The sequence below is a fragment of the Oncorhynchus keta genome, chromosome 1 (assembly GCF_023373465.1).
Source record: "Oncorhynchus keta strain PuntledgeMale-10-30-2019 chromosome 1, Oket_V2, whole genome shotgun sequence".
NCBI lineage: Eukaryota > Metazoa > Chordata > Actinopteri > Salmoniformes > Salmonidae > Oncorhynchus > Oncorhynchus keta.
In genome coordinates, this window is record NC_068421.1 from 11,008,629 (window position 1) to 11,032,841 (window position 24,213).

At 47.8% G+C, this 24,213-nt stretch overlaps 1 protein-coding gene across 1 annotated transcript in view; it reads right to left on the reverse strand.

Annotated features, from left to right (window-relative positions):
* Nucleotides 1-24,213, reverse strand: part of LOC118378480 (1-phosphatidylinositol 4,5-bisphosphate phosphodiesterase eta-1-like) — a 143,838-nt gene that overhangs the window by 102,506 nt on the left and 17,119 nt on the right. The window contains exon 2 of the mRNA XM_052482134.1: nt 7,394-7,494. Coding sequence (XP_052338094.1) covers nt 7,394-7,472 — 79 coding nt within the window. The 5' untranslated portion in view covers nt 7,473-7,494. The remainder of the gene's footprint in view (nt 1-7,393; nt 7,495-24,213) is intronic.

Here is a 24,213-nt window from a genome sequence, read left to right on the forward strand (position 1 = left end):
AACGGTTAATGTGATTGGATGAGTAACGTTTAATGTGATTGGATGAGTAACGTTTAATGTGATTGGATGAGTAACGTTTAATGTGATTGGATGAGTAACGGTTAATGTGATTGGATGAGTAACGTTTAATGTGATTGGATGAGTAACGGTTAATGTGATTGGATGAGTAACGTTTAATGTGATTGGATGAGTAACGTTTAATGTGATTGGATGAGTAACGTTTAATGTGATTGGATGAGTAACGGTTAATGTGATTGGATGAGTAACGTTTAATGTGATTGGATGAGTAACGGTTAATGTGATTGGATGAGTAACAGTTAATGTGATTGGATGAGTAACGGTTAATGTGATTGGATGAGTAAAGTTTAATGTGATTGGATGAGTAAAGTTTAATGTGATTGGATGAGTAACGGTTAATGTGATTGGATGAGTAACGGTTAATGTGATTGGATGAGTAACGGTTAATGTGATTGGATGAGTAACGTTTAATGTGATTGGATGAGTAACGGTTAATGTGATTGGATGAGTAACGTTTGATGTGATTGGATGAGTAACGGTTAATGTGATTGGATGAGTAACGGTTAATGTGATTGGATGAGTAAAGTTTAATGTGATTGGATGAGTAAAGTTTAATGTGATTGGATGAGTAACGGTTAATGTGATTGGATGAGTAACGGTTAATGTGATTGGATGAGTAACGTTTAATGTGATTGGATGAGTAACGGTTAATGTGATTGGATGAGTAACGGTTAATGTGATTGGATGAGTAACAGTTAATGTGATTGGATGAGTAACGTTTAACCTGTTACTCCTACCCCCTACTTTTTCGAACATTCTGTTAAAAATCGCGCAACATTTCAGCGCCCTGCTGCTCATGCCAGGAATATAGTATATGCATATGATTAGTATGTGTGGATAGAAAACACTCAGACGTTTATAACACTGGTTAAATCACGGCTGTGACTATAACAGAACGTGTGTTTCATCGAAAAGCGCAGGAAAATCTGATCACTGAAAATTGGAAAATATATCAATGCGCCACTTGCATGAATTGTCTATGGGAAAGCAAATTACCTGGAGCCGAGATTGCAATTCCTACAGCTTCCACACGATGTCAACAGTCTTGTCATTTGCCTAGGCTTTGTTTCTTGGTCAAACGAAGAAGAGACAGCCGATTTCTTCAGGTCTCGGACCGGATATTTTGGTTGAGATTTACCCGGACATTATTTCCAGACATACCCCTATAGAATATACATCGCCTCGTGATCAATTTGATCGCTTATTAACGTTTACTAATACCTAAAGTTGCATTACAAAAGTATTTCGAAGTGTTTTGTGAAAGTTTATCGTCAACTTTTTTAATTTTAAAAAATGACGTTAAGTTATAAGATGCTATTTTTTTTCGTTTATAACACAGTCTTCATAGATCGATATCTAGGCTATATATGGACCGATTTAATCGAAAAAAAGACCCAATAGTGATTATGGGACATCTAGGAGTGCCAACAAAGAAGATGGTCAAAGGTAATGAATGTTTTATATTTTATTTGTGCGGTTTGTGTAGCGCCGACTATGCTAATCATTTTGTTTACGTCCCCTGCGGGTCTTTTGGGGTGTTACATGCTATCAGATAATAGCTTCTCATGCTTTCGCCGAAAAGCATTTTAAAAATCTGACTTGTTGCCTGGATTCACAACGAGTGTAGCTTTAATTCAATGCATGTGTATTTTAATGAACGTTTGAGTTTTAACTAGTAATATTAGCATTTAGCGTAGCGCATTTGCATTTCCAGATGTCTAGATGGGACGCCTGCGTGTCAGGTAGGAGCAAGAGGTTAATGTGATTGGATGAGTAACGGTTAATGTGATTGGATGAGTAACGGTTAATGTGATTGGATGAGTACCGGTTAATGTGATTGGATGAGTACCGGTTAATGTGATTGGATGAGTAACGGTTAATGTGATTGGATGTTAATTATTTGACTAGACCACCTGTATTTGACATTGTGTTGTTATTTCACTGAACCGACGATGGTTTCATTTAATTTTTGGCAGTGAAACGAGGCTCAAATGTATAGCCCGTTGGAAAATATAAATGTACTGTTTGAAAATGTGAAGAAAAAAATTATATTATATAAACTCAGCAAAAAGAAGAAACGTCCCTTTTTCAGGATCCTGTCTTTCAATGATAATTTGTATACATCCAAATAACTTCACAGATCTTCATTGTAAAGGGTTTAACCTCACTAGGGTAGGGGACACTATTTTCACCTCCAGATGAAAAGTGTGCCCAAAGTAAAATGCCTGCTACTCAGCCCCAGAAGCTAGGATATGCATATAATTAGTAGATTTGGATAGAAAACACTCCAAAGTTTCTAAAACACACTAAAATAATGTCTATGAGTATAACATAACTAAAATGGTAGGTGAAAACCTGAGACAAATCCATCCAGGAAGTGGGATTTTTTTATGTTTGTAGATTTCCATTGACTGCCTATACAGATTCCATTGACTTAGGACTCAAATTGCATTTCCTATGGCTTCCACTAGATGTCACCAGTCTTTAGAAATTGTTTCAGGTTTGTACTGAGGGAGTAAGACCACTCTGAATGAGTGGACACTGCAGTGTCCCAGAGGTTTTTCATACGCCGTGACCGAGAGCGCGCCTTTCTTGTTGTCCTTTTATATTGACAAAGCTTTTGTCCGGTTTAAATATTATTGATTAATGTGACTAAAAACAACCTGAGGATTGATTATAAACATGATTTGACATGTTTCTACGAACTTTACTGATTCTTTTCAGATTTTTCGTCTGCCTGTTGTGACTGCCTTTTAGCCTGTGGATTACTGAACAAAACGTGCGAACAAAACGGAGGTTTTTGGATAATAAGAGGGACTTTATGGAACAAAACAAACATTTATTGAGTAAATGGGAGTCTTGTGAGTGCAACCATATGAAGATCATCAAAGGTAAGTGATACATTTTATCGCTATTTCTGACATGTGTAACTCCTCTACTTGGCTGGTAACTGTTTGTAATGATTTGTCTGCTGGGCACTGTTCTCAGATAATCGCATGGTATGCTTTTGCCGTAAAGCCAGCCTTTTTGAAATCTGACACATCGGTTGGATTAACAAGAAGTTAATCTTTAAACCAATGTATAACACATGTATGTTTTATGAATTTTTATAATGAGTATTTGTTTTTGAATGTGGCACTCTGCAATTTCAATGGATGTTGGCCAGGTGGGACGCTACTGTCCCACACCCCCTAGAGAGGTTAAACACGGTTTCCCATGCTTGTTCAATGAACCATAAACAATTAATGAACATGCACCTGTGGAACAGTCATTAAGACACTAACAGTTTACAGACGGTAGGCCGTTAAGGTCACAGTTATGAAAACTTAGGATACGAAAGAGGCCTTTCTACTGACTCTGAAAAACACCAAAAGAAAGATGCCCAGGGTCCCTGCTCATATGCGTGAACGTGCCTTAGGCATGCTGCAAGGAGGACTGCCGATCTGGCCAGGGCAATAATTTGCAATGTCCGTACTGTGAGACGCCTAAGACAGTGCTACAGGGAGACAGGATGGACAGCTGATTGTCCTCGCAGTGGCAGATCACGTGTAACAACACCTGCACATGATCGTTACATCCTAACATCACACGTGTGGGACAGGTACAGGATGGCAACAGCAACTGCCCGAGTTACACCAGGAACGCACAATCCCTCAATCAGTGCTCAGATCAATAGGCTAAGACTGAGGGCTTGTAGGCCTGTTGTAAGGCAGGTCCTCACCAGACATCACCAGTAACAACGTCGCCTATGGGCACAAACCCACCATCGCTGGACCAGAAAGGACTGGCAAAAAGTGCTCTTTACTGATGAGTCACGGTTTTGTCTCACCAGGGGTGATGGTTGGATTTGGGTTTATCGGCGAAAGAGTGAGCGTTACACTGAGGCCTGTACTCTGGAGCGGGATCGATTTCGAGGTGGAGGGTCCGGCATGATCTGGGGAGGTGTCTCACAGCATCATCGGACTGAGCTTGTTGGTATTGCAGGCAATCTCAATGCTGTGCATTACAGGGAAGGCATCCTCCTCCCTCATGCGGTACCCTTCCTGCATGCCCATCCTGACATGACCCTCCAGTATGACAATGCCACCAGCCATACTGCTCGTTCTGTGCGTGATTTCCTGCAAGACAGGAATGTCAGTTTTCTGCCAATCGCCAGCGAAGAGCCCAGATCTCAATCTTATTGAGCACGTCTGGGACCTGTTGGATCGGAAGGTGAGAGGGAACTTGCAAGTGCCTTGGTGGAAGAGTGGGGTAACATCGCACTGCAAGAACTGGCAAATCTGGTGCAGTCCATGAGGAGGAGATGCAATGCAGTAATTAATGCAGCTGGTGGCCACACCAGATACTGACTGTTACTTTTGATTTTGACCCCCCCCCCTTTGTTTAGGGACACATTATTCAATTTCTGTTAGTCACATGTCTGTGGAACTTATTCAGTTTATGTCTCAGTTGTTGAATCTTGTTATGTTCATACAAATATTTACACACGTTAAGTTTGCTGAAAATAAACACAGTTGACAGTGAGAGGGCATTTCTTTTTTTAATATATTTAATATTTATATTTAAATATTTTATACGACATTGCGTATACCCCTGGAATACTGTTCTGGAGCATTTATTGTTTTGGCTGAAGATCCGTTGTGGCTCAGTTGAAATGTTTATGGTAATTTCAGATTGATCTGACATATGCGGCAGATCCTTTTGTCTGTGGGGCGCATTCCCCTGCCCAGGTGTTGCTGACACATGCCAGAGCACAATGCCCAGTGGCGTGTACTCATGGATGCCAAAGGAAGCCAGAAATAGACATATAAATAAACATTTAAAAACGTATAAAATAATGTATCTTTCCTTTGTCTGTGTTTCATTGTTTCTCCGTCGACTTGCAAGAGGCTGCATGTATCTCACTGGAGAAAGCAACCCAGCAAGTAAAACAGCGCCCCTCTTTCTCAGTATGTGGAGCCTACCTATCTGCTGCTGTCTGATCAGAAAGAGTAGGACATTGTTGCGACCCGTAGCGTTGAATGCAAGGGAAGTCAGCAAGCATTTGACCTCCCTTGATAAAAAAAATAAATAATAGCCAATCAGTGTTGAGCTAAACTGAGTGAGATCAACTGTGATTGGTTCTGGCGCACATCAATCAGTTTGGATTTGGCTTCACACCAATCACATCACATCAAAAGCAGAACGTCATTTACAGAAAAAAAAAAACGTTAATTGTTGCATCTCGTTGGGTCATTGTCGTCCCGTGGTTAGCTAGCTAGCTAACACCATCCCCTTCCTAAATTAATTATGGATGGAGTTAGGGATTTAGACTTAATTCTCCGTACTGGCAAATGATTATAATGGCGATTTTGATCAAACCATATATTCATATATTGTGCCACTGGCCTGAGAGGATGGAAGTTCAATATGTGGCTAAATGTAGTAGGCTAATGTTAACTAGCTGGCCTGGTGCATTGTTATGCATGAAAGGAAGTTAGACTAGCGAGCAGGTATTTTAGCCAGGTAGCCTAGGACAACAAAAACAACAACATTTCACTGGACAGAGGTTGCTATCTTGTTTTGTGATGAAACAAAGGTGTGGTTGAATTATTTCTGCCGCCTTATGCCTATATATAATGGTAAGACAGTGATTTTACCCACGCACCGCTACTGACCACGCCTGGATAGGTACACTACATGACCAAAAGTATGTGGACACTTGCTGGTCGAACATCTCATTCCAACATCATTGGCATTGATATGGAGTTGGTCCCACCTCTGTTGCAATAACACTCTTCTGGGAAGGCTTTCCACTAGATGTTGGAAAGTAGCTGCTGGGACTTGCTTCCATTCAGCCACAAGAATTAGTGAGGTCGGGCACTGATGTTGGGTGATTAGGCCTGGCTCGCAGTCGGCGTTCCAATTCATCCCAAAGGTGTTCGATGGGGTTGAGGTCAGGGCTCTGTGCAGGCCAGCCAAGTTCTCCCACGCCGATCTCGACAAACCATTTCTGTATGGACCTCGCTTTGTGCTCGGGGGCATTGTCATGCTGAAACAGGAAAGGGCCTCCCCCAAACTGTTGCCACAAAGTTGGAGGCACAGAATCTTCTAGAATGTCATTGTATGCTGTAGCATTAAGATTTCCCTTCACTGGAACTAAAGGGCCTGAACCATGAAAAACAGCCCCAGACAATTATTACTCCTCCACCAAACTTTACAGTTGGCACTATGCAATCGGGCAGGTAGTGTTCTCATGGCATCCGCCAAACCCAGATTAATCCGTCGGACTGCCAGATGGTGAAGCATAATTCATCACTCACGAATACGCGTTTCCACTGCTCCAGAGTCCAATGGCGGCGAGCTTTATACCACTCCAGCAGACCCTTGGCATTGCGCATGGTGATCTTGTCCTGTGTGCGGCTGCTCGGTCATAGAAACCCATTTCATGAAGCTCCAGACAAACAGTTCTTGTGCTGACGTTGCTTCCAGTGACAGTTTGGAACTCAGTAGTGAGTGTTGCAACTGAGGACAGACCATTTTTTGCACACTACGCACTTCAAGACTCGGCAGTAACGTTCTGTGAGCTTGTGTGGCCTACCACTTCGTGGCTGAGCCATTGTTGATCCTCAATGTTTCCACTTCACAATAACAGCACTAGCAGTTGACCGGGGAAGCTCTTGCAGGGCAGACATTTGACTAACTGACTTGTTGGAAAGATGGCATCCTATGACGGTGCCACGTTGAAAGTCACTGAGCTCTTCAGTAATGCCATTCCACTGTCAATGTTTTGTCTATGGAGATTGCATGGCTGGGTGCTCAAATGTATACACCTGTCAGCAATGGGTGTGGATGAAATAGCTAAATCCACTAATTTGAAGGGGTGTCCACATACTTTTGTATATATAGTGTATTTTCTGTATCAGCTAACCACATCATATGTTATAGCAGTCTGGTGGCTGATGGCAGTTGGCAGTCCATGACCTTGGTTAATGCTTGCAATGTCTGAGCAGGAGAAGGCAAACGCAATGTCCCAGTGTGCACCGTCCAACACCGACGTTCATGGACGTTGACATTTGATCTGGCCCACGATGCACATAATAATTCACATTTCCTGTCATTGTAAGATTATTGTCCTGCTGTAACAAACCGGTCAAATTAAGATATCTGTGGACATAGAGAAATAGAGAACTGTTTGCTTGCTTGCTTGCTTGTGTGTGTGTGTGTGTGTGTGTGTGTGTGTGTGTGTGTGTGTGTGTGTGTGTGTGTGTGTGTGTGTGTGTGTGTGTGTGTGTGTGTGTGTGTGTGTGTGTGTGTGTGTGTGTGTGACACTCACCATGAAAGATGCTGTTGTCTGTGAGGAAGTGATGGCAGTACTGCGGCCCTCCTTTCCTGTTCACAACCCAGGAACTCATGGCGGCGGGAGGGATGGGAGACCTGTGAAGGAGGAGGAAAGCGTGAGACTGGACACAATACAGTTCACCTTTAGGCTTAAGATGCCTTCTAGGGAGCTTTTCACAGCCACTGTGCTTCTGCCTCTGCATTGCTTTCTCTTTGGGGCTTTAGGCTGAGTATCTGTAAAACACTTTGTGACAATGTAAAAAAAAAAAAAAAAAAGGCTTTATAAAATGTGATGGATTGATTAAACTCGTGTCGCTCCTGAATAATGAACTTTGTGTGGAATAGGGGACACCAGACAGCCCTATATGTGATGGATTGATTAAACTCGTGTCGCTCCTGAATAATGAACTTTGTGTGGAATAGGGGCACCAGACAGCCCTATATGTGATGGATTGATTAAACTCGTGTAACTCCTGAATAATGAACTTTGTGTGGAATAGGGGACACCAGACAGCCCTATATGTGATGTGAGGAAGAAACAGCATTCACAACGTCTACAATGAAATACCACTTTCACCTCAAAGAGCATAAAGTGTGGCCTATAACCCCTGAACTGTGCTCTATACAGAGGAGCTGCTCTTGAACTCTGTAGACAGACTCCTCCCCTCAGGTCAGCTGACACCAGACACCCCAGCCTGTCAGGAGCTGTTCCTGAACTCTGTAGACTGACTCCTCCCCTCAGGTCAGCTGACACCAGACACCCCAGCCTGTCAGGAGCTGTTCCTGAACTCTGTAGACAGACTCCTCCCCTCAGGTCAGCTGACACCAGACACCCCAGCCTGTCAGGAGCTGTTCCTGAACTCTGTAGACAGACTCCTCCCCTCAGGTCAGCTGACACCAGACACCCCAGCCTGTCAGGAGCTGTTCCTGAACTCTGTAGACAGACTCCTCCCCTCAGGTCAGCTGACACCAGACACCCCAGCCTGTCAGGAGCTGTTCCTGAACTCTGTAGACAGACTCCTCCCCTCAGGTCAGCTGACACCAGACACCCCAGCCTGTCAGGAGCTGTTCCTGAACTCTGTAGACAGACTCCTCCCCTCAGGTCAGCTGACACCAGACACCCCAGCAGGTCAGGAGCTGTTCCTGAACTCTGTAGACAGACTCCTCCCCTCAGGTCAGCTGACACCAGACACCCCAGCCTGTCAGGAGCTGTTCCTGAACTTCGTAGACAGAGGCTGTAAATCACAGGGAGATGGACCAGGAACATGTGGGAAAACAGGAGGAGAGATTAATGATGAGAAGACAGAGAGGAAGGAAGGAAGGAAGGAAGGAAGGAAGGAAGGAAGGAAGGAAGGAAGGAAGGAAGGAAGGAAGGAAGGAAGGAAGGAAGGAAGGAAGGAAGGAAGGAAGGAAGGAAGGAAGGGACTGAGGGTTAAGGGGAGCAAACAGTGGTAGAGTAGGGGTGGACAGAATGGGAGCTGGTCTGGACTGGGCTTGGAGGTGGGAAGAGATTGACAGAATGGGAGCTGGTCTGGACTGGGCTTGGAGGTGGGAAGAGACTGACAGCATGGGAGCTGGTCTGGACTGGGCTTGGAGGTGGGAAGAGACTGACAGAATGGGAGCTGGTCTGGACTGGGCTTGGAGGTGGGAGGGGACTGACAGAATGGGAGCTGGTCTGGACTGGGCTTGGAGGTGGGAGGGGACTGACAGAATAGGAACTGGTCTGGACTGGGCTTGGAGGTGGGAGGGGACTGACAGAATGGGAGCTTGTCTGGACTTGGAGGTGGGAGGGGACTGACAGAATGGGAGCTGCTCTGGACTGGGCTTGGAGGTGGGAGGGGACTGACAGAATGGGAGCTGGTCTGGACTGGGCTTGGAGGTGGGAGGGGACTGACAGAATGGGAGCTGGTCTGGACTGGGCTTGGAGGTGGGAGGGGACTGACAGAACAGGAACTGGTATGGACTGGGCTTGGAGGTGGGAGGGGACTGACAGAACGGGGACTGGTCTGGACTGGGCTTGGAGGTGGGAGGGGACTGACAGAACTGGGACTGGTCTGGACTGGGCTTGGAGGTGGGAGGGGACTGACAGAACAGGAACTGGTATGGACTGGGCTTGGAGGTGGGAGGGGACTGACAGAACGGGAACTGGTCTGGACTTGGCTTGGAGGTAAGAGGGGACTGACAAGTAGCAGGAGATGAGGTCTGGGGTTGGAGGTGAGAGGTCACTGCCATGGGTAACCGCTCCACTGTGACAGGCAGCCAATAGACAGAGACATGACAGGACGGACACTGGAAGTGACAAATGACTCAAACAGAGGTTTATCTCTGCACCTTTATTCTGATATGGTAGTTTTATGATGGAAGGCATTATTTGTTGCTATTCGTCTTTTCACACTACAATAACGCTGGGCTTGTCAGCTTTATCAGAATTTAAAAAACGCACGTGTGGTCTTTCACTGTAAGGGTTCATTTACATGTATCTAATGTAGCTCCTACAAACCCATAATATCTATCCTTGTAGACCGTAGAACTAAGACATCCAAACACTGATTAAATGTGAAAAATAGATTACATTTATACAAGCACATAGATGAAATAGTGAAATGCTGCCTGGCTCTCTGTCCTCTCTTCCATAAAGACAAATAGCATTGTCAGATCTCATATAGGAAGTTATAGACTTAGTGTTCCGTCTGACACATAGACTTAACATCCTGTCTGTAAGTAGACAGAGAATGCTGTTGCTGAGATCCACGGTGGTTTGACCCAGGGGGGATGGTATTAATGGGCTTGAGTGTGTTGTCATGCTGTGGTGATGTGAACATGCCTCCCCTCTCTGTAACCCAAGCCGCCCACTATAGCCCAGGGGAACACGATCGGTTCATTCCTGTCCAATGGGGGTCGTGTGAAAATATGCCCTCATTAATAAATGCAACTGTAACAGTCTTTCTACTGTTGTTATTATAACTTTACTTATCCATTGTTCACCTAATACCTATTTTTTTACTTAAAAATTGCACTGTTGGTTAGAGCCTGTAAGTAAGCCTTTCACTGTGAGGTTGTATTCAGAGTGGATATTCTCTCATTCTGAAGGCTGTGTCACAGAGTGGATATTCTCTCATTCTGAAGGCTGTGTCACAGAGTGGATATTCTCTCATTCTGAAGGCTGTGTCACAGAGTGGATATTCTCTCATTCTGAAGGCTGTGTCACAGAGTGGATATTCTCTCATTCTGAAGGCTGTGTCACAGAGTGGATATTCTCTCATTCTGAAGGCTGTGTCACAGAGTGGATATTCTCTCATTCTGAAGGCTGTGTCACAGAGTGGATATTCTCTCATTCTGAAGGCTGTGTCACAGAGTGGATATTCTCTCATTCTGAAGGCTGTGTCACAGAGTGGATATTCTCTCATTCTGAAGGCTGTGTCACAGAGTGGATATTCTCTCATTCTGAAGGCTGTGTCACAGAGTGGATATTCTCTCATTCTGAAGGCTGTGTCACAGAGTGGATATTCTCTCATTCTGAAGGCTGTGTCACAGAGTGGATATTCTCTCATTCTGAAGGCTGTGTCACAGAGTGGATATTCTCTCATTCTGAAGGCTGTGTCACAGAGTGGATATTCTCTCATTCTGAAGGCTGTGTCACAGAGTGGATATTCTCTCATTCTGAAGGCTGTGTCACAGAGTGGATATTCTCTCATTCTGAAGGCTGTGTCACAGAGTGGATATTCTCTCATTCTGAAGGCTGTGTCACAGAGTGGATATTCTCTCATTCTGAAGGCTGTGTCACAGAGTGGATATTCTCTCATTCTGAAGGCTGTGTCACAGAGTGGATATTCTCTCATTCTGAAGGCTGTGTCACAGAGTGGATATTCTCTCATTCTGAAGGCTGTGTCACAGAGTGGATATTCTCTCATTCTGAAGGCTGTGTCACAGAGTGGATATTCTCTCATTCTGAAGGCTGTGTCACAGAGTGGATATTCTCTCATTCTGAAGGCTGTGTCACAGAGTGGATATTCTCTCATTCTGAAGGCTGTGTCACAGAGTGGATATTCTCTCATTCTGAAGGCTGTGTCACAGAGTGGATATTCTCTCATTCTGAAGGCTGTGTCACAGAGTGGATATTCTCTCATTCTGAAGGCTGTGTCACAGAGTGGATATTCTCTCATTCTGAAGGCTGTGTCACAGAGTGGATATTCTCTCATTCTGAAGGCTGTGTCACAGAGTGGATATTCTCTCATTCTGAAGGCTGTGTCACAGAGTGGATATTCTCTCATTCTGAAGGCTGTGTCACAGCAGTGGATATTCTCTCATTCTGAAGGCTGTGTCACAGAGTGGATATTCTCTCATTCTGAAGGCTGTGTCACAGAGTGGATATTCTCTCATTCTGAAGGCTGTGTCACAGAGTGGATATTCTCTCATTCTGAAGGCTGTGTCACAGAGTGGATATTCTCTCATTCTGAAGGCTGTGTCACAGAGTGGATATTCTCTCATTCTGAAGGCTGTGTCACAGAGTGGATATTCTCTCATTCTGAAGGCTGTGTCACAGAGTGGATATTCTCTCATTCTGAAGGCTGTGTCACAGAGTGGATATTCTCTCATTCTGAAGGCTGTGTCACAGAGTGGATATTCTCTCATTCTGAAGGCTGTGTCACAGAGTGGATATTCTCTCATTCTGAAGGCTGTGTCACAGAGTGGATATTCTCTCATTCTGAAGGCTGTGTCACAGAGTGGATATTCTCTCATTCTGAAGGCTGTGTCACAGAGTGGATATTCTCTCATTCTGAAGGCTGTGTCACAGAGTGGATATTCTCTCATTCTGAAGGCTGTGTCACAGAGTGGATATTCTCTCATTCTGAAGGCTGTGTCACAGAGTGGATATTCTCTCATTCTGAAGGCTGTGTCACAGAGTGGATATTCTCTCATTCTGAAGGCTGTGTCACAGAGTGGATATTCTCTCATTCTGAAGGCTGTGTCACAGAGTGGATATTCTCTCATTCTGAAGGCTGTGTCACAGAGTGGATATTCTCTCATTCTGAAGGCTGTGTCACAGAGTGGATATTCTCTCATTCTGAAGGCTGTGTCACAGAGTGGATATTCTCTCATTCTGAAGGCTGTGTCACAGAGTGGATATTCTCTCATTCTGAAGGCTGTGTCACAGAGTGGATATTCTCTCATTCTGAAGGCTGTGTCACAGAGTGGATATTCTCTCATTCTGAAGGCTGTGTCACAGAGTGGATATTCTCTCATTCTGAAGGCTGTGTCACAGAGTGGATATTCTCTCATTCTGAAGGCTGTGTCACAGAGTGGATATTCTCTCATTCTGAAGGCTGTGTCACAGAGTGGATATTCTCTCATTCTGAAGGCTGTGTCACAGAGTGGATATTCTCTCATTCTGAAGGCTGTGTCACAGAGTGGATATTCTCTCATTCTGAAGGCTGTGTCACAGAGTGGATATTCTCTCATTCTGAAGGCTGTGTCACAGAGTGGATATTCTCTCATTCTGAAGGCTGTGTCACAGAGTGGATATTCTCTCATTCTGAAGGCTGTGTCACAGAGTGGATATTCTCTCATTCTGAAGGCTGTGTCACAGAGTGGATATTCTCTCATTCTGAAGGCTGTGTCACAGAGTGGATATTCTCTCATTCTGAAGGCTGTGTCACAGAGTGGATATTCTCTCATTCTGAAGGCTGTGTCACAGAGTGGATATTCTCTCATTCTGAAGGCTGTGTCACAGAGTGGATATTCTCTCATTCTGAAGGCTGTGTCACAGAGTGGATATTCTCTCATTCTGAAGGCTGTGTCACAGAGTGGATATTCTCTCATTCTGAAGGCTGTGTCGTGCAGAGTGGATATACTCTCATTCTCAAGGCTGTGTCGTGCAGAGTGGATATACTCTCATTCTCAAGGCTGTGTCGTGCAGAGTGGATATTCTCTCATTCTGAAGGCTGTGTCTCTGAAGGCTGTGTCACAGAGTGGATGAAGTTATTCTCTCATTCTGAAGCTGATCCAGAGTGGATATCTCTCATTCTCCTGTGTCCAGAGTGGATATTCTCTCATTCTGCAGGCTGTGTCACTCAGTGGATAATGAGTGAAGTGCTCTATGACGGCTCAACTGCAAAGCCTCATGGGTAATGAGATAAGTGAATTGTGTGTGTGTGTGTGTGTGTGTGTATTGTCGGTTCTTCCGTTAATGACACAAAACAAATGACTAATAGCAGGAGGCACTGAGGCAGACTAACTCATACACCAGGGACCACGGGACAACAGGGCCTGGAGACAGGGTGGGGGGCGAGAGGGGTGGGAGTGGGAGGGATGGGGACGAGAGGGGTGGGAGGTTAGAGGGACGGGAACAAAGGGGTGGGAGGTTGGAGGGATGGGACGAGAGGGGTGGGAGATTGGAGGGACGGGGAGAGAGGGGTGGGAGGTTGGAGGGATGGGGGCGAGAGGGGTGGGAGGTTGGAGGGATGGGGACGAGAGGGGTGGGAGGTTAGAGGGACGGGAAGAGAGGGGTGGGAGGTTGGAGGGATGGGGACGAGAGGGGTGGGAGGTGGAGGGACGGGGAGAGAGGGGTGGGAGGTTGGAGGGATGGGGCGAGAGGGGTGGGAGGTTGGAGGGATGGGGACGAGAGGGGTGGGAGGTTGGAGGGACGGGAAGAGAGGGGTGGGAGGTTGGAGGGATGGGGACGAGAGGGGTGGGAGGTTAGAGGGACGGGAAGAGAGGGGTGGGAGGTTGGAGGGATGGGGACGAGAGGGGTGGTAGGTTGGAGGGACGGGGAGAGAGGGGTGGGAGGTTGGAGGGGTGGGAGGTTGGAGGGATGGGGACGAGAGGGGTGGGAGATTGGAGGGACGGGGAGAGAGGGGTGGGAGGTTGGAGGGATGGGGGAGAGAGGGATGGGGGAGAGAGGGATGGGAGTGGGAGGGATGGGGACGAGAGGGGTGGGAGGTTGGAGGGACGGGGAGAGAGGGGTGGGAGGTTGGAGGGTTGGGGATGAGAGGGGGGAGAGGAATGGATGGGGAGAGAGGGGGGAGAGGAATGGATGGGGAGAGAGGTGGAGTTTAAAGATGAGAGGTTGGAGGAGGTTTAGAGATGGGGAGGTTGGAGGAGGGTGGAGGTTTAGGGATGAGAGTTTGGAGGAGTGTGGAAGTTTAGGGATGAGGGGTTGAAGGTTGGCGGAGGTTTAGGGATGGGAGTTTGGTGGAGGGTGAAAGTTTAGGGATGGGAGGATGGAGGAGATGTAGGGATGGGAGGTTGGTGGAGGTTTAGGGATGGGATGTTGGAGGAGGTTTAGGGGTGGGAGGTTGGTGGAGGTTTAGGGATGGGAGGTTGGAGGAGATGTAGGGATGTGAGGTTGGTGGAGGTTTAGGGATGGGAGGATGGAGGAGATGTAGGGATGGGAGGATGGAGGAGATGTAGGGATGGGAGGTTGGTGGAGGTTTAGGGATGGGAGGTTGGTGGAGGTTTATGGATGGGAGGATGGAGGAGGTTTAGGGATGGGAGGATGGAGGAGGTTTAGGGATGGGAGGATGGAGGTGGTTTAGGGATGGGAGTTTGGTGGAGGGTGAAAGTTTAGGGATGGGAGGATGGAGGAGATGTAGGGATGGGAGGTTGGATGAGGGTGGAGATGTTGTGATGGGAGATTGGAGGAGGGTGGAGGTTTAGGGATGAGAGGTTGGAGGAGGGTGGAGGTTTAGGAATGGGAGGTTGAAGGAGAGTAGAGGTTTAGGGATGAGAGGCTGGAGGAGGTTGGGAGATTATTGGAGGTTCAGGGAAGAGAGGTTGGAGGAGGGTGGAGATGTAGGAATGGGCAGTTGGAAGAGGGTGGTTTAGGGGTGGGAGTTTAGAGGAGGGTGGAGGTGTAGGGATGGGAGGTTGGAGGTTTAGGGATGGGAGGTTGGAGGTTTAGGGATGGGAGGTTGGAGGAGGGTGAAGATTTAGGGATGGGAGGTTGGTGGAGATTTAAAGATGGGAGGTTGGAGGGGGGTGGAGATTTAGGGATGAGAGGTTGGAGGAGGTTTAGGGATGGGAGGTTGGTGGAGGTTAGGGGTGGGAGATTGGTAGAGGTTTAGGGATGGGAGGATGGTGGAGATTTAGGGATGGGAGGTTGGAGGAGATTTTAGGGATGGGAGGTTGGTTGGTGGAGGTTTAGAGATGGGAGGTTGGTGGAGGTTGAGGGATGGGAGGATGGTGGATGTTTAGGGATAGGAGGTTGGAGGAGGTTTAGGGATGGGAGGTTGGTGGAGATTTAGGGATGGGGGGTTGGTAGGAGGAGATTTAGGGATGGGAGGTTGGAGGAGTTTAGGGATGGGAGGCTGGAGGAGATTTAGGGATGGAAAGTTGGTGGAGGTTTAGGGATGGGAGGTTGGAGGAGATTTAGGGATGGGAGGTTGGTGGAGGTTTAGGAATGGGAGGTTGGTGGAGATTTTGGGATCTATCACTCTCTTCCTCTATCACTCTTCATCTCTCCCCTGAGCCCTCTCTTTCTCTTTTTTCACACACACACACACACACACACACACACACACACACACACACACACACACACACACACACACACACACACACACACACACACACACACACACAGACACACACACAGACACAGACACAGACACACACACACACACACACACACACACACACACACACTGCTTCTGCTTTCATCCCAAACTGAAACACCAGCTGTGGTTTTTGAGATAAGTCAATGAGTCAAAAGGTGATCGATCGGCCAGCACTCAGTTCAGCCTCCTTATGTGTGTGTGTCTAAATTAGATTGGCCATCAACTCAAAATTACACACACAGAGAGCATCTGTCTCACACACCCCATTCCTACTACACACACACACTCACACACCCCATTCCTACTACACACACTCACACACCCCATTCCTACTACACACACACACTCACACACCCCATTCCTACTACACACACTCACACACCCCATTCCTACTACACACCCACTCACACACCCCATTCCTACTACACACACTCACACACCCCATTCCTACTACACACCCACTCACACACCCCATTCCTACTACACACACACACTCACACACCCCATTCCTACTACACACACTCACACACCCCATTCCTACTACACACACTCACACACCCCATTCCTACTACACACCCACTCACACACCCCATTCCTACTACACACCCACTCACACACCCCATTCCTACTACACACACTCACACACACACCCCATTCCTACTACACACCCACTCACACACCCCATTCCTACTACACACACTCACACACCCCATTCCTACTACACACACACACTCACACACCCCATTCCTACTACACACACTCACACACCCCATTCCTACTACACACACTCACACACCCCATTCCTACTACACACACACACAATCACACACCCCATTCCTACTACACACCCACTCACACACCCCATTCCTACTACACACACACTCACACACCCCATTCCTACAACACACACACACACACCCCATTCCTACAACACACACACACACTCACGCACCCCATTCCTACAACACACACACACACTCACACACCCCATTCCTACTACACACACACACACTCACACACCCCATTCCTCCTACACACACACACACACACACACACACACACACTCACGCACCCCATTCCTACAACACACACACACTCACACACCCCATTCCTACTACACACACACACTCACACACCCCATTCCTACAACACACACACATACTCACACACCCCATTCCTACTACACACACACACTCACACACCCCATTCCTACTACACACACACACTCACACACCCCATTCCTACTACACACACTCACACACCCCATTCCTGCTACACACACACACTCACACACCCCATTCCTACTACACACACACACTCACACACCCCATTCCTACTACACACACCCCATTCCTACTACACACACTCACTCACACACCCCATTCCTACAACACACACACACACACACCCCATTCCTACAACACACACACATTCCTACAACACACACTCACACTCACACACCCCATTCCTACTACACACACACACACTCACACACCCCATTCCTACTACACACACACACACACTCACACACCCCATTCCTACAACACACACACACTCACACACCCCATTCCTACTACACACACACACTCACACACCCCATTCCTACACACACACACACACTCACACACCCCATTCCTACTACACACACACACACACTCACGCACCCCATTCCCTACACACACATTCCTACACACACACTCACACACACCCCATTCCTACAACACACACACACACACACCCCACTCACACACACACTCACGCACCCCTTCCTACAACACACACACACACACTCACACACCCCATTCCTACTACACACACACTCACACACCCCATTCCTACTACACACACACACACACACACACACACACACACTCACACACCCCATTCCTACAACACACACACACTCACACACCCCACACTACACACACACACTCACACACCCCATTCCTACAACACACACACACACTCACACACCCCACTACACACACACACACACACTCACCCCATTCCTACAGCACACACTCACACACCCCATTCCTACTACACACACACACTCACACACCCCATTCCTACAACACACACACACACACTCACACACCCCATTCCTACTACACACACACACACACACACTCACCCCATTCCTACTACACACACACACACACTCACACACCCCATTCCTACAACACACACACACACTCACACACCCCATTCCTACACACACACACACACTCACACACCCCATTCTACAACACACACACACACTCACACACCCCATTCCTACACACACACACTCACACACCCCATTCCTACAACACACACACACACTCACACACCCCATTCCTACACACACACACACACTCACACACCCCATTCCTACAACACACACACACACCCCATTCCTACAACACACACACACTCACACACCCCATTCCTACTACGCACGCACACACACTCACACACCCCATTCCTACACACACACACTCACACACCCCATTCCTACTACACACACACACACTCACGCACCCCATTCCTACAGCACACACACACACTCACACACCCCATTCCTACTAGACACACACACACTCACACACCCCATTCCTACTACACACAAACACACTCACACACCCCATTCCTACGACACACAAACACACTCACACACCCCATTCCTACGACACACACACACATTCACACACCCCATTCCTACTACACACACACTCACACACCCCATTCCTACTACACACACACACACACACCCCATTCCTACGACACACACACACACTCACACACCCCATTCCTACTACACACCCACTCACACACCCCATTCCTACTACACACACTCACACACACACCCCATTCCTACTACACACCCACTCACACACCCCATTCCTACTACACACACTCACACACCCCATTCCTACTACACACACACACTCACACACCCCATTCCTACTACACACACTCACACACCCCATTCCTACGACACACACTCACACACCCCATTCCTACTACACACACACACAATCACACACCCCATTCCTACTACACACCCACTCACACACCCCATTCCTACTACACACACTCACTCACACACCCCATTCCTACAACACACACACACACACCCCATTCCTACAACACACACACACACTCACGCACCCCATTCCTACAACACACACACACACTCACACACCCCATTCCTACTACACACACACACACTCACACACCCCATTCCTACTACACACACACACACACACACACACACACACACACACACTCACACACCCCATTCCTACAACACACACACACTCACACACCCCATTCCTACTACACACACACACTCACACACCCCATTCCTACAACACACACACACACTCACACACCCCATTCCTACTACACACACACACACTCACGCACCCCATTCCTACAGCACACACTCACACACCCCATTCCTACTACACACACACACACACCCCATTCCTACTACACACACACACTCACACACCCCATTCCTACTACACACACACACTCACACACCCCATTCCTACTACACACACACACTCACTCACCCCATTCCTACTACACACACTCACACACCCCATTCCTACTACACACACACACTCACACACCCCATTCCTACTACACACACACACACTCACACACCCCATTCCTACTACACACACTCACACACCCCATTCCTACTACACACACTCACACACCCCATTCCTACTACACACACACACTCACACACCCCATTCCTACTACACACACTCACACACCCCATTCCTACTACACACACTCACTCACACACCCCATTCCTACAACACACACACACACACCCCATTCCTACAACACACACACACTCACGCACCCCATTCCTACAACACACACACACACTCACACACCCCATTCCTACTACACACACACACTCACACACCCCATTCCTACTACACACACACACACACACACACACACACTCACACACCCCATTCCTACAACACACACACACTCACAACCCCATTCCTACTACACACACACACTCACACACCCCATTCCTACAACACACACACACACTCACACACCCCATTCCTACTACACACACACACACACTCACGCACCCCATTCCTACAGCACACACTCACACACCCCATTCCTACTACACACACACACACACACTCACACACCCCATTCCTACAACACACACACACACTCACACACCCCATTCCTACTACACACACACACACACACTCACCCCATTCCTACTACACACACACACACATCACACACCCCATTCCTACAAACACACACACACTCACACACCCCATTCCTACTACACACACACACACACTCACACACCCCATTCCTACAACACACACACACACTCACACACCCCATTCCTACAACACACACACACACTCACACACCCCATTCCTACTACACACACACACACTCACACACCCCATTCCTACAACACACACACACCCCATTCCTACAACACACACACACACTCACACACCCCATTCCTACTACACGCACACACACTCACACACCCCATTCCTACAACACACACACACACTCACACACCCCATTCCTACTACACACACACACACTCACGCACCCCATTCCTACAGCACACACACACACTCACACACCCCATTCCTACTACACACACACACACTCACACACCCCATTCCTACTACACACAAACACACTCACACACCCCATTCCTACGACACACAAACACACTCACACACCCCATTCCTACGACACACACACACACACATTCACACCCCATTCCTACTACACACACACACACCCCATTCCTACTACACACACACACACACACCCCATTCCTACGACACACTACACACTCACACACCCCATTCCTACGACACACACACACACACACTGACACACCCCATTCCTACGACACACACACACTCACACACCCCATTCCTACTACACACACACTCACACAACCCATTCCTACTACACACACACACACACCCCATTCCTACGACACACACACACACTCACACACCCCATTCCTACGACACACACACACACCCCATTCCTACGACACACACACACACTCACACACCCCATTCCTACGACACACACACACACTCACACACCCCATTCCTACTACACACACACACACTCACACACCCCATTCCTACTACACACACACACACTCACACACCCCATTCCTACGACACACAAACACACTCACACACCCCATTCCTACTACACACACACACACTCACACACCCCATTCCTACAACACACACACTCACGCACCCCATTCCTACAACACACACACACACTCACACACCCCATTCCTACTACACACACACACACACACACTCACACACCCCATTCCTACACACACACACACTCACACACCCCATTCCTACTACACACACACACTCACACACCCCATTCCTACAACACACACACACACTCACACACCCCATTCCTACTCCTCACGCACCCCATTCCTACAGCACACACTCACACACCCCATTCCTACTACACACACACACACACCCCATTCCTACTACACACACACACTCACACACCCCATTCCTACTACACACACACACTCACACACCCCATTCCTACTACACACACACTCACACATTCCTACTCACACACCCCATTCCTACTACACACACACACTCACACACCCCATTCCTACTACACACACACACACTCACACACCCCATTCCTACTACACACACTCACACACCCCATTCCTACTACACACACTCACACACCCCATTCCTACTACACACACACACTCACACACCCCATTCCTACTACACACTCACTCACACACCACACTACAACACACACACACACACCCCATTCCTACAACACACACACACTCACGCACCCCATTCCTACAACACACACACACACTCACACACCCCATTCCTACTACACACACACACACTCACACACCCCATTCCTACTACACACACACACACACTCACACACCCCATTCCTACAACACACACACACTCACACAACCCATTCCTACTACACACACACACACACACACCCCATTCCTACAACACACACACACACTCACACACCCCATTCCTACTACACACACACACACACTCACGCACCCCATTCCTACAGCACACACTCACACACCCCATTCCTACTACACACACACACACACACTCACACACCCCATTCCTACAACACACACACACACTCACACACCCCATTCCTACTACACACACACACACACACTCACCCCATTCCTACTACACACACACACACACACTCACACACCCCATTCCTACAAACACACACACACACTCACACACCCCATTCCTACTACACACACACACACACTCACACACCCCATTCCTACAACACACACACACTCACACACCCCATTCCTACACACACACACACTCACACACCCCATTCCTACACACACACACACACACACACACCCCATTCCTACTACACACACACACACACTCACGCACCCCATTCCTACTACACACACACACACACACACACTCACACACCCCATTCCTACAACACACACACACACACACCCCATTCCTACAACACACACACACTCACGCACCCCATTCCTACAACACACACACACACTCACACACCCCATTCCTACACACACACACTCACACACCCCATTCCTACTACACACACACACACACACACACACACACACTCACACACCCCATTCCTACAACACACACACACTCACACACCCCATTCCTACTACACACACACACTCACACACCCCATTCCTACAACACACACACACACTCACACACCCCATTCCTACTACACACACACACACACTCACGCACCCCATTCCTACAGCACACACTCACACACCCCATCCCTACTACACACACACACACTCACACACCCCATTCCTACAACACACACACACACACTCACACACCCCATTCCTACTACACACACACACACACACACACTCACCCCATTCCTACCACACACACACACACACACTCACACACCCCATTCCTACAACACACACACACACTCACACACCCCATTCCTACTACACACACACACACATTCCTATTCCTACAACACACACACACACTCACACACCCCATTCCTACAACACACACACACTCACACCCCATTCCTACAACACACACACACACTCACACACCCCATTCCTACTACACACACACACACACTCACACACCCCATTCCTACAACACACACACACCCCATTCCTACAACACACACACACACTCACACACCCCATTCCTACTACACGCACGCACACACACTCACACACATTCCTACAACACACACACTCACACACCCCATTCCTACTACACACACACACACACTCACGCACCCCATTCCTACAGCACACACACACACTCACACACCCCATTCCTACTAGACACACACACACTCACACACCCCATTCCTACTACACACAAACACACTCACACACCCCATTCCTACGACACACAAACACACTCACACACCCCATTCCTACGACACACACACACACATTCACACACCCCATTCCTACTACACACACACTCACACACCCCATTCCTACTACACACACACACACACACCCCATTCCTACGACACACACACACACTCACACACCCCATTCCTACACACACCCACTCACACACCCCATTCCTACTACACACACTCACACACACACCCCATTCCTACTACACACCCACTCACACACCCCATTCCTACTACACACACTCACACACCCCATTCTACTACACACACACAACACACCCCATTCCTACTACACACACTCACACACCCCATTCCTCCTCACACACCCCATTCCTACTACACACACACACAATCACACACCCCATTCCTACTACACACCCACTCACACACCCCATTCCTACACACACACTCACACACCCCATTCCTACAACACACACACACACACCCCATTCCTACAACACACACACACACCACGCACCCCATTCCTACTCACACACCCCATTCCTACTACTCACACACCCCATTCCTACTACACACACACACACACACACACACACACACACTCACACACCCCATTCCTACAACACACACACACTCACACACCCCATTCCTACTACACACACACACTCACACACCCCATTCCTACAACACACACACACACTCACACACCCCATTCCTACTACACACACACACACTCACGCACCCCATTCCTACAGCACACACTCACACACCCCATTCC